This window comes from Aotus nancymaae, unplaced genomic scaffold, assembly GCF_030222135.1.
Source record: "Aotus nancymaae isolate 86718 unplaced genomic scaffold, 86718_ANA_hifiasm-v0.15.2.pri h1tg000057l, whole genome shotgun sequence".
Lineage (NCBI taxonomy): Eukaryota > Metazoa > Chordata > Mammalia > Primates > Aotidae > Aotus > Aotus nancymaae.
The window spans coordinates 60,077,635-60,091,413 of NW_026988471.1; the positions used below are offsets into that span (position 1 = coordinate 60,077,635).

Below are 13,779 nucleotides of genomic sequence, written 5' to 3' on the forward strand. Positions count from 1 at the left end.
GAGAACAAAATAAAGAGTATCAAGGTTAATTATAGTAAACTATATAATAAAATAGAAGTATATTCATAATTGGCTGAATTATCAGTCCACATTCAATAGGCAACGTACACACTTTTGTTATTGTTCTAGGTTTTTAAAAAAACCTATAGTTATTGTTATATTGTTATATTGAAAATCAGTATTAACATATTGGATGTAATTAAATATAACTCTGGAGTAACTTCGTTGTAGATGACAGGTCCTGTGCCAATAAGAGAAGTATAGCCATGCACAGTGGTCTGAGGTCTGTAATCCTAGCACTTTGGGAAGCTGAGGTGGGAGGATCGCTTGAGCCCAGGAGTTTGAGACCAGCCTGGGCAACATAATGAGACTCTGTCTGTACAAATAATTTAAAAATTAGCTAGGTACGGTGATGTGCAACTGTGGCCCTAGCTACTTGGGAGGCTGAAGGAGGATCACTTGGAAGGCAGGTGAAGTTGAGGGGAGAATAGCCACATGTGGGAGAAGTGAAGTTTTAGATTTGATATTATCTGGACAGTAGCTATTGTCTATTACAAACTCACAGAGATATACTGTGTATAATAAACATGAAACTTAATGTTCATAGTATCTGTGTTGACTATACATATTTTAGTTTGGCTGCTCCCCATAAAATATGGTTTTGCCATATTTTAGATTGCCTACTTCTTGAATGTTACCAGTCATAATGGGTCAGTACATGATGTTTGAGAAATTTCCTATCAAAAGCAGATAGCTTATTTTTGAAATCTGTTATCACAGTGTTGATGCCATTTGTTACAAATAGTTTGAACAGAAAAAAGAAGTAACAGACTTAAATAGTAAGATTAACACTGTATCTCAAGCACAGGTATGAACTTCAAAAGAGACATGACAACACCTAGGAAGACACCTACCAGGCTCACAATATAGTAACCATGGTTAAAGAAACAATGTCCTTCTAAAAAGTAAGGTTTGATACTGACAGACAGAAAAAGAAGAATGTAGAGAGTAAAAGGTATAGACAGTATATGAAGGAAAAAGGAGCTCTGGCTAACAGAAATCAAGCTTGTTCCACTCTTGTGAGACCACCTAACCACACAGATTTGGATACAGTACACAATCTAACAGATCAAGCTCTACTTTTAAAAAATTAACTGTTAATAAAACTGAGTTTGGGCCGGGCTCGGTGGCTCACGCCTGTAATCCCAGCACTTTGGGAGGCCGAGGCAGGTGGATCACGAGGTCAAGAGATCGAGACCATCCTGGTCAACATGGTGAAACCCCGTCTCTACTAAAAATACAAAAAATTAGCTGGGCATGGTGGCGTGTGCCTGTAATCCCAGCTACTCAGGAGGCTGAGGCAGGAGAATTGCCTGAACCCAGGAGGCGGAGGCTGCGGTGAGCCGAGATTGCGCCATTGCACTCCAGCCTGGGTAACAAGAGTGAAACTCCATCTCAAAACAAAAACAAAAACAAAAACAAAAAAACTGAGTTTAAAGTGAAACTAAATAAAATTGGGGCCTCCAAGTGTCTCTACCACCCATAAAGCCAAGTAATTTTCAAAAGATTAGCCATGATAAATAACAAACAATACCTATCTCCAACCAAAGGGAAAGCAAAATTTTATAGGCAAAAATAATAAAAGATGCAGTCGGCCAGGTGCACTGACTCATGCTGGTAATCCTAGCACTTTGGGAGGCCAAGACAGGACTGTCTGAGCCCATGAGTTCAAGACCAGTCTAGATAAACACAGTGAAACCCTAGCTCTATGCCAATTTTTAAAAAATTAGCTGTGTGTGGTGATGTGTAGTTCCAGTTACTCAGGAGGTTAAGGTGGGATGACTGCTTGAGCTGGGGAGGTCAACAGCTGCAATGGGCTGTAATCACACCACCGCACTCCAGCCTGGGAGACAGTGTGAGACTCTGTCTCAAAAAAGAAAAAAAAAAAGGAGAGAAAAGGTCTTATAGAACAAAAAAAATTTTTTTACTTTATTTAAAATGCAAACAATCTCAATTATTTTAATAAATTATCTGAATGTTGGTATAATTTGTAAATGTAAAGAATAATCACTCCAGCAACTATAAAAAAGAATGAAATCATGTCCTTTGCAGCAATATAAATGGAGCTGGCGGTCTTTATTCCATTATTCTAAGTGAACTAACTCAGAAACAAAAAACCAAATATCGCACACTCTTACTTGTAAGCAGGAACTAAACAATAGGTACACACGGATAAAGATGGAACTAACAGACATCTCCAAAAGCAGATATGGCAGGAGCGGGACAAGGGTTGAAAAATAATCTATCAGGTAGATTACTCAATCTATTACTCAAATGTTAACTATTTGAGTAACGTGTACACAGAAAGCCCAATCCTCACCAGTATGCAATAAACCCTGTAACAAACATACATGTACCCACTGACTCCAAAAAAACAAAACAAACAAAAAAAATACCACACTGCAGAAATCTAAAGTGTGAGTAAATTTAACTAGTTTCCCGAGAGTCAAAACAGATTTTAAAATATACTGATTAAAAAACTTACTGAAATGATCAGGTGATCCCAGAGTTGAAAATACACAAGTCAGGAATTGAAGTCGAACTTGAACTTCAGCACTATGGCTGTACCTATAATTTAAAAGTCATCAAAATAATTTAATATCCTAATTTCTTAAATTATTTTTAAAACTTTAGTGGTCCTATGCATAACTTATACCAAAAATTGTTTTAAATTAATTCAAAATTATTTTAACTATGTAACTTTAGTTACATTAAAAAAAGTTCATAAAGATAAAAAACTAATTTAAACTAATAAATTATATAAATCTTGAAACTATAACAAAATTTACTTTCAAATTACATGAAGGTACACACAAATTCAACAGTGAAGCAAAGGAAGTATGTCATTTTAAAAGTACGTAATATGCACATAAATTAGAATGGCCAACAAATAAAAAACAACCTCTATCTTAAATAGTACAGCTTTCATATTATGGTCCCTATAGTGGTAATATATTCTTTATCAAGAAACACTAATAATATTTCCATAAATCCAGTTCATGAAAAATATAGCTGATACAAAATTGGCACTTTTGAATATTATTTCGAATCTAAAATAATCGTAACTCACATGTATGAAATTTGATGCTTAATATAAAAGTTGCTTTTGAAACTTTTAAAGTAGCAAGTGTTAGTGAGGAAAGGTAGGAGACGGATCTCAACAGACAAATAAGAAACAGAATGTGGTCAGCCCCAACATCAGAAAGAAGAGTTCTAGATGGAAAAGGAAGTCAGGGAAGGGTGCTGAAGAGTGGGGAGAGGGAACCATGTTTGGGGTGGAGGCAATCAAGTTTGCTTTTTTAAAAGTGTGTGTGTGTGTGTGTCTGTCTGTCTGTCTGTCAGTCAGGCAGAGTTTCACTGTGTTGTCCAGGCTGGAGTGCAGTGGCACAATCGCTGCTGACTGCAACCTCTGCCTCTTGGGTTCAAGCGATTCTTGTGCCTTAGCCTCCGGAGTAGCTAGGATTACAGGTGTGCAATACCACACCCAGCTAATTTTTGTTATTTTTATTATAGTAGAGATGAGGTTTCACCATGTTGGCCAGGCTGTCTCAAACTCCTGAGCTCAAGTGATCTGCCTGCCTTGGCCTCCCAAAGTGCTGGGATTACATGTGTCAGCACGCCTGGCCCAGTTTTTTTTTTTTTTTTGAGACGATGTTTCGCTCTTGTTACCCAGGCTGGAGTGCAATGGCGCGATCTCGGCTCACCACAACGTCCGCCTCCTGGGTTCAGGCAATTCTCCTGCCTCAGCCTCCTGAGTAGCTGGGATTACAGGCACGCGCCACCGTGTCCAGCTAATTTTTTGTATTTTTAGTAGAGGCGGGGTTTCACCATGTTGACCAGGATGGTCTCGATATCATGACCTTGTGATCCATCCGCCTCAGCCTCCCAAAGTCAGTTTTGCATTTTAAAAGGATTCCTTTCCTTTAGCAACCCCAGTGAACTGCATATTGGACCATGTCTATAATATCACATTCTAGTTCAAGTACTTGAGCACTCAATGAAACTAAGTCAATCACAAGCTATTATCTCTATTGTACAGATCAAAAGGCAAATTGTAGATGAACTGCACAAACTGCTTTGCCAAAATAAGACAGTCGGTGATTTATGCTCTGATCTATAACCTAGGTACGCAGAGGGTCAAAGGGCATCTTTTTTTTTCTGGGGAAATGGAGTCTCACTCTGTCGCCCAGGTTGGAGTGCAGTGGCATGCTCTTGCCTCACCACAACCTCCGCCTCCTGGGTTCAAGTGATTCTCCTGCCTCAGCCTCCCAAATAGCTGGGATTACAGGCACACCCCCACCACACCTAGCTAATGTTTTTTTATTTTTAGTAGAAACTGAGTGTCACCATATTGGCCAGGCTGGTTTCGAACTCCTGACCTCAGGTGACCCGCCCACCTAGGCCTCCCCAAGTGCTGGGATTACAGGTGTGAGCCACCGCACCCAGCCTGGGCATCTGAATTCAACGTCCTGTAATCCCTAAGTAAGTACAAAATTTTAACAGCATCCCAAAATTAGCTTTCCAAAATTGCACTAAATTCACTACTAAAGTTTTAAAGCTTAAGTTTTCTGAAGATTGAGTTCACTAGACATATTTTTCGCTCTTTAAGGTCTCTAATTAATGCTGGCGAAGAAAAGATGAACTTTTGCCTCATTAATGCTGTACTGACCTTTGTCAAAGTGAAAATATGTATGACGAGATGTAACAGAAAGGAAATCTAGTAAGCAACTCTCAGACTCGAATGCAACCCAGATAAAATTCAAGAACAGCTTTTAAGGGCTACTAGGCTTTTTAAGTTAAAGAACAAGAAATTTTGTAGCAGAGGCCTTGAGTACCAGTTCAAAAATGAGTTTTATGATCCACCAGTTCTGCGATTTTACATTACTGTATTCCTCTTGCCTAGTCTAGGGAACATCAATCATTAACATAAAAGAGGAATAAAGTGCCCTTTATCAAATGCCTTTACATCTGGAATAATTCTTCCCCTATACTTGCATCTCGGAATAAGAAACTCATAACCCTGAAGACACAGGTATAGTCCCTTTATACTCCCTGCATTAGCTCCCACAATATAGCCCCTGATGCTGTACTTCAAAGATCTCTGCGAGATCCATCTGGGTCCCATGAGCTGCTGAAACCACCAGTCAGAAAAATTTCTTGGGATATCAGACAAAGATGATATCAATATTGACAAATTCTCATGGGCTTGTCTATGGCTTCTGAAATCACAGGAAATACAGGACAAAAATAGTCTCCCCAAAGATATGAAACTTTAGTAACAGATTACTGCCTTAAAAAAAAAACAAACAAAAACAAACAAAAACAAACTTTGTAGCCTCCACAGACAAGGTTTTCTCTAGAAAAAGAAATGAAATGAAATGGTCCTTTTAAGAAATGAAATACTGGCCAGGCGCAGTGGCTCAACCCTGTAATCCTAACACTTTGGAAGGCAAAGGCGGGTGGATCGCCAGAGGTCAAGAGTTGAAAACCTGCCTGAAACCTTGTCTCTACTAAAAATACAAAACTTAGATGGGCATAGTGGCACGTGCCTGTAAAGAGTTACTCGGGAGACTGAGGCAGGAGAATCATCTGAACCCAGGAGAGGGAGGTTGTAGTGAGCTGAGATGACACTACTACTGCATTCAAGCCTGGGCAAAAAAGTCAACACTGCGTCTCAAAAAAAGAAATATTAATATAAAAGCAAAAAACACACAAAAATTACAAAAATAAAAAAATAAAGTATTATCTTACATGTTACAAGAATCTTTTTCTCTCAGTGAAAAATTTCAGAACTTTCCTATTTTATTATGAGACAGAGTCTCACACTGTTGCCTACGCTGGAATGCAGTGGCGTGATCTCTGCTCACTGCAACCTCTGCCTCCCAGGTTCAAGAGATTCTCCTTGCCTCAGACTCTCAAGTAGCTGGGATTACTGGAGCTAATTTTTTTTGCATTTTTAGTAGCGACAGGGTTTAAACATGTTGGCCAGGCTGGTCTCAAACTCCCAAACCTCATGGTCTGACCACCTTCGCCTCCCAAAGTGCTGGGATTACAGGCGTAATCTCTACTGAAAAAAGAAATGAAAATAAGTATGCTTGAACAAAGAGTAGCAAGTGTACAACTGTTTTATCCCCTGAAAGAGTAGGGAAATTATATCAAATAGTCCAGAAAATATCTCTCTGTTCTAGGGTTTTATTCTCCTAGGATAGCAATCAGTAAGGCAGATTGAAATATTAGAAAGATACTCTAGGATGACCTAACAAAACATAAAACAGGCTGAGCGCAGTGGCTCACACCTGTAATCCCAGCACTTTGGGAGTCCAAGATGGGCGGTTCATCTGAGTTTCAGAGTTCGAGATCAGCCTGACCAACATGGAGAAACTCCATCTCTACTAAAAATACAAAATTAGCCAGGCATAGTGGCACATGCCTGTAATCCCAGCTACTTGGGAGGCTGAGGCAGGAGAATCACTTAAACCTGGGAGGAGGAGGTTGCGGGGAGCCGAGACTGCACCACTGCACTCCAGCCTGGGCAAAAAGAGCAAAACTCCATCTCAAAAAATAAATAAATAAAACACATCTCCAAGGAGCCCTACTCCTCTTTTTCACCAAAGAAACAATGCTTTGTTCACCTCCGATTCCACTAACAAAGTGAGTAACTGCACTGTTGTCAATGCAGTGAACAATTAAGTCTCAGACCTATGTTCCTTTTTGACGCTTAATGTTGGACTTCATGAGGATGATTAATTGTACGACTTCCACTCCCCTCTCTAAGCCTCTCATTCCTGCTCTTAAAGTCCACAGGCTTATGACTGTGGTGGGAGCTCTTTTATCACTTATTGTTTATTTCTTTGCTGTCAAGTAATGTGAACTCCCCGTCTCCTAATAAAAATGTAGGTCATACGTGGTTTTATTTCTGCTCTTTGTTGATCCTATTATTTTTATAAAGCATATACAGAATGTTCAGATTCAGGAGGCCACCATTATCCTCAAACTCTGCTTCAATAGGAATAATTAAAGAAGGACACTGACTTGGAAAAAGAGTTAGAATTTTAATGTAATTTTTGGGGAGAAATGTCAGATACAGGTGAAGGGGAGGAAGGCAGCAAATCACACTGCCATGTGTGTACCTATGCTACAATTTTGCATGTTCTCCACATGTACCCCAAAACCTAAAATACAATTAAAAAAAAGTTAAAAGAAAAAAAGAAAAGAAAAATACATCAGAAAATCTGAAATGTTCTCTATTCTCTTCCCTATGACCCTAATGCATTTTGTAACTGTCTTTATTGAAATAGAAACATACGTCAAATTTTTAAAAACAAGAATGGTGGCACTGACAGTATGCTTTTCTTTAAGCTTTCTTATCAAGCAGTAACTGGAAATACAAAAATTAAATTCAAATTTTATATTTCAAAAATAATAATAATTGGAATCAGAGGGGTAAATAATTGAAGTAAGGTTAAAATAATGCATTAATTACCTAGAGCTAGGTCTGTATGATTCTCAAGCCCATGGACTTCCCACCAATACCATATTGCCTTCCTAATTTGACAGATATAAGGAATGAACCAGCATATGAGAACACTGAGACAAGGAGACAAACCCAGAGGTAGTTATAAGGACAAAAGTCATGTTTGTGGAATGTCAACTTGTGAAAAGACATGGGGTATATTTTAATAAAAAGACAGATAGAGAATAATGGCAGTATAATGTAGCATTTATGAACATAAATTCCATAACAGAAACAGACTGTGAGTACAAAAGCTCGCTCTATTCTTTATGTGTGATGTTGGACAAGTTGTCATTTAATAGCTTCAGTATACTCATTTGTAAAGTAAGACTGTCTCAAGTGGGTTGTTGTGTATCTTAAAGTAGTTGGTATCTGGCACATTGGTAAATATCAATGAACACTGGCTTTCTTGTCATCATCACCATCAGCATCATCATCATTATTCATGTTTGGAGTAAGAGTACAAACAAGTCTCAAGTCTCAAGTTTTAGGCAAGGAGGAGGATAGCTGCACCCTAAAGGACACAGTAAAAATAAAATCTGGAGAAGTAACTGATTTGTGCAGGAAAACAAGTAAATTTATTTTTAGAAGTAAGTAAGTATGCTTTAAAGGTCTATGACTTTTCTGAACACTTCTACAATCTGCTCAGTTTCCACCTTTGTGGAGGTTTTCTATGTGGTTTTCTTAATCACACTATGACTCCTTTTCTTCACTGATGTGCCAGTACTGGCACTTAACTGGTTTCCTCAACATGGACATCAGTCCACAACAGTCAGCTCACCAGCAGAAATCTGAATTTCACATGCAACTCCTTACAAGAAGCTTCAAATACAGCTCTACCATCACCAGTCCATTTCTACCAATTCTTGTCCCAAATCACTTGAATATATCCAGAAAATATTTTGATATATGAGAAAACATTAATGATACACCACCAGCTTTAAAACTTACACACATCCTAAACTTTCCAATACTAGAATGCAATTAAAAAAATGTTTAAAATTAGCTGTATGTAAATATATTATTTTTGAAGTAAATATTTACAAATTTTAGAATCAATGTTCTAATATGCTAAGAAAGCATATCAATGGTTTCTGAAGAAACTTTTATTTTTGACTCCTAAAAACAGTACCTTTGAACAAATCTCAATAGTGAAGGTTAACCTCCAAAAGTGATTCAGCTATATCTACCCAAGAATTTAAGAGTAATCTCCTAAGTATCTTTCAGCTTAAAAAGTTCTAGCACACTTTTTATAACGTTATACAAATAAAGTTTTCTGTTACAACTATTTAAAATGCTGGAAAACTATCTTTCAAAGGAAAGACAGGCCACACAAATGTATTTAACCCAGTTGAGAGGAACTTACAGTGCATGTTTTTGCCTTCCTTCTCTCACAGTTTGAATGTAGTATACCAAATTATCAAAGAAAAGCTTCATCATGTTCAGTTCTTTTTCTGCCCACCTGGCCCAAATAAAAGAAAAAATAATTTTAAAGTGGACAGGGTAAGAGAATACATCTATGCTGTGACAGTAAATATGCAAATCTAAAAAAGTCTCCAAATATAAAATTTTAAAGTTATCAAAAAATATACGTTTATTTATATTTGAATGGTGAAAAGATATAAAGCAATGTTCATTTTTATGAATTTAAAGTACCTTTATAAGTTTTTAATCTCAAAATACTCAATGTCTGTGAAAGTGCTATTATAAATGACTAATTTGAGTTAATATTAAAAGTAGCATAATACCATTTTATATACTATGTGCTTTGGTCATTACTCAGCAGAATACTGGCATATAGAAGGCATACGATAAACTTACTGCATATATCTTTTGTCAATAATTTGCTTATTTTTAAACAAATTTTTTTTAAAAAGTCAAATACCCAGCACTGAGTTGTAAAATAATCTAGAAGTACTAAAATAAAAAAAGTGGCATATACATTCAGAAATCCCAGGGTCCATAACTTCCCTAATTAACCTAACGTATTTCATACAAAATCTATTAGCAATTTATCTGCTAAACTGTACAGATGTAGAAGTATTAAAACTCTAAAAGTTCCATTATAATTTAGGTCATGTTTATGCTATAGCCATATTTTAAATATAAATAACTTTCACCTTGCTAATTGCTAAATGAAGGTCAAGTGGTAGAAAGAAAACTTTGGGTTTGAAACTAGCTCCAATATACTTGCTACAGCATGGCTTTAGGTAAGTAAACTGACTTCTGGATGTCTGTCTGAAGATTTACTAAGAGTCAAGGATAAAAGTTTACAAATTTTAAACTATGGGCCATTAGAATAAGTTTATGAGATAATATGTACTAAATATTGAGTGCTGCTACACATAATAGATTCACAATAAATGATAGTTTTTATTGTTACTGATGTCAAACAACAACAGGAGCTTCAAGTTCTTTGAAGTGATGTACTTTATGAGATTTAGGGTAACAGTCTCTTGTGGTAATGGCAACCCTGTGAATTTTCCTTAATTAAGCTTATTTATATTTAATTTAAGGAACACGCTAAAACGGTTTTCACTCAGTATTACTTAGATTCAGGTACTTCATAAGTAAATGAACGTTCAGAGATTGCCTCTTCTATAGGAGAAAGTTACTCCTTAATATGAACCACCTCCACTGACTATAATGACACTGACTCGCCCATGTTAGCACCAAATGAATGCCTTTACTCCATTAGAATTTTGAAATTCAGCCACTTAAAAATTATAGAAAGAGACAATGAAAAAGGACTCATACTATTCTTATTCTTCAGTGATATTAAATGCTTTCCTCTACCCCTCTCTTGGGAAGCTCAAGGACCTTCCCTTACACTAACAGAAATTTCACTGGATTCTTAATTGTAGTATTAATCAAAGAAACAGACTAAGATACTTAATAAAGGTTCAGATTAAACAAATTCAGGCTCATATTAAACATATCCCCTTTAAAAGAACAAGCAGCAGCAAGGTATATTACTCAGAAGAACTTCATCCTATCTGGAATTATAGTACAGACTTCCAAGAGCTATAAAAGTGATACTCCATTGTGAAAGCAAACAAGTGTTCTTGCCACCTAAGTTCTTAGAATTAAGAACTTAAACTCACAAATCAATCCTTCAACAAGTCTAATTTTCCCTAAAATTCAACTGTTTCTGAAATCTCTCCAAAAGCTTATTTAGAATAAAGTATACAAGACATTTTCTATTTTTTCCCTCCTGTATACAGTTTTGCCTAATAAAGCAACAACACATTTTTTTAAAAATTTATTTTACTTTTGTTGCATACTATATCTGGCATTCACATTTTCTTAATGTATTGTTTGTGGTACACAATTTTCTCTAGGCTTATTACCAAAATATGGGGTCGATGAGACATAAAAGTTTGAAAAAATTATTTTAACATTCATTAATCATAAGTTCTCCATAAATGTAAAGGAGTACAAGTTGAATATTCCTTATCTGAAATGCCAGGGACTAGAAGTGTTTCAGGTTTTTTCACATTCTGGAGTATTTTCAAGATGCATACCAGCTGAACATAGCTAATCCAAAAATCCAAACTCCAAATGCTCCAAGGAACATTCCCTTTTGAGCATCATACTGCTGCTCTAAAAATGTTGGATTATGGAGCATTTCAGATTTTAGGTTTTTCAGATTAGGCATGCTCAACCTACAATAGGGTAGTATCAAGATTACCCCAAACATGACATTAGGTCTAGAGCCAATTCCTAGAAATGGAAAAAATTAAAGACATTCAAGAGTTGAGTTTAGTGTGGCTCTTCTTCAAAAGTACTCTGCCATACCTGCGTACACTAAAAATCTCCCAATTATATAGCATTAATTGCTAAAGTGCTATTCTCAAACTACAAAGAAAACAAACCCATATTTTCCTACTGATCAGGATATAACCTCCACAGGGCTAAGTGGCAGAGAAACCTAAGAAAACAAACCACATGAAACTCAAATTTTCCTGGTACAGAGTAAATGCTTGTAGGTTAGTTAAAACCTTTACAAATAACTATAAATATTTGAAAAACATCTTTAATACTTTATATACTTACATTGTTATCCAGTGTGTATCATAACTGCTCCCAAACTGCTGAAAAGTACCAAATAGTTTTGGAAGAAGACGAAGTGAAATCACTACTGACCTGAAATAGCAAAAACATATATAGATAAAATAATTTTAACTACTATGAGTAATTCTTTTTATATAAATTCGGCTATTTAAAATCTTAAATGCTGAAAGATTTAATGAATTTTATATACAAATAATTTATTATACAAACGTTACATGTTTTTTTCTCAAAAGTATAAATTCATTTTATACTTTATATGTATTAGGCCAAGAACTCCAAGTTTAAAAATTCCAATCCAAGACTTTTAAGGTAAAACATGCTATAAATATCTGGGTACAAAAGCAAGTGAAGAGCATTTAAAGATCTTTTTTAAATGAAACTATTTCTTCATAAGTCATTATGACCATTTTCTCCTAAATTTTCAATATGATTTGCATTCAAATTGAGAAGCACAGCTTTATGAACTATTTTTTATTTTTGAGACAGAGTCTCACTCTCGCCAGGCACCAGGCTGGAGTACAGTGGCGCAATCTCAGCTCACTGCAACCTCCACCTCCCGGGTTCAAGCAGTTCTCCTGCCTCTGCCTCCCGAGTAGCTGGGACTACAGGCGTGCACCACAACACCCAGGTAACTTTTCTATTTTTAGTGGAGACGCAGTTTCATCACGTTGGCCAAGACGGTCTCGATCTCTTGACCTCATGATCCACCTGCCTAGGCCTCCCAAAGTGCTGGGATTACAGGCGTGAGCCACCGTGCCTGGCCGAACCATGTTACTAATGGAAGCATGCCACATACCTCAAAAGTATGAAGAAGCAGAAAGGGGAAAGGAAATTACTTTAAAACTTCAAGTACATCTGAGTCTGCCTATCCTCTGAAAGGAACAGGTATAGGACAGATACTGACATAGAAATCCTGGAAGTAGGAAAGCAGGTTGGCTGCATGAGCCTTAAAAGAGGAGAAACAAATTCTAATGAGGAACTAAACTTAATCCCAGCACTTTGGGAAGCCGAGGCAGGAGGATCACCTAAGGTCAGGAGTTCAAGATCAGCCTGGCCAACAGGGTGAAACCCTGTCTCTATAAAAATACAAAAAATAGCCAGAATAATGGCACGTGCCTGTAATCCCAGCTACTCAGGAGGCTGAGGTGGGAGAATCTCTTGAATCTGGGAGGCGAAGGTTGCAGTGAGCTCAGATCATGCCATTGCACTCCAGCCTGGGCAACCAAGAAAGACTCCATGGAAAAAAAAAAAAAAAGAATGTATAGCAAAGGAGGCAACTGATCCTTTTACGGAATTCTGTTCGTGGTTTCCTATATGTGCATGAACAAGCAATTTTTCTACTGTAACTGTTCAATGTATTACCCCTTAAAGAACCAAAAATAGAAAACAAAGGCCGGGCACAGTGGCTCACACCTGTAATCCCAGTACTTTGGAAGGCCAAGGTGGGCAGATCACAAGGTCAAGAGATCAAGACCATCCTGGCTAACATAGTGAAACCCTGACTCTACTAAAAATACAATAAATTAGCTGGGCATGGTGATGCCCACCTGTAGTCCCACTACTCGGGTGGCTGAGGCAGGAGGATTGCTTGCACGTGGAGGCAGAGGTTGCAGTGAGCCGAGATTGCGCCACTGCACTGCCGCCTGGCGACAGAACAAGATTCCGTCTCAAAAAACAACAACAAAAACAACAGAAACAAAATAAAATATAGCATGTACTTTTAAATTTCAACTGGGGAAAAATATTTTCAAGCACTTATTCAATTAAATGAGACAATCACAGTAGCCCTACACAGATGTGAGTGGAAGACAATATATTAATAACTGAAATGTCAACATATACACCAGAATCATATTTTCACTACATTACAGAATGGAACATTATCAAAGCAGTATAGGTCAAGGGAAATGTGAAACTGCATCAATGGAAGAATACTGAAAATCAAGAAATGTGTAATCAACTGAGTCCCAATGAGAAGTATACATAAATATGAGGCAGAATTCAAACTAGAGAAAAAACACTAACCTAATTTAAAACAAACAAAAAAATACCTTGAGGTATGACTGACAAAGGACTGTACATATCTAATGTATACAACTTGATGAGTTACTAACCTAGTCTTTTCTGTACTA

At 36.9% G+C, this 13,779-nt stretch overlaps 1 protein-coding gene across 4 annotated transcripts in view; it reads right to left on the reverse strand.

Annotated features, from left to right (window-relative positions):
• The window catches only part of USP34 (ubiquitin specific peptidase 34), a 292,847-nt gene that overhangs the window by 141,579 nt on the left and 137,489 nt on the right, over window positions 1-13,779 (reverse strand). For all 4 annotated transcript variants that reach the window (XM_064364160.1, XM_064364157.1, XM_064364159.1 and 1 more), the window contains exons 19-21: window positions 11,630-11,719; window positions 8,940-9,035; window positions 2,546-2,628 (exon numbers count right to left, since the gene is read on the reverse strand). In XM_064364160.1, coding sequence (XP_064220230.1) covers window positions 2,546-2,628; window positions 8,940-9,035; window positions 11,630-11,719 — 269 coding nt within the window. The remainder of the gene's footprint in view (window positions 1-2,545; window positions 2,629-8,939; window positions 9,036-11,629; window positions 11,720-13,779) is intronic.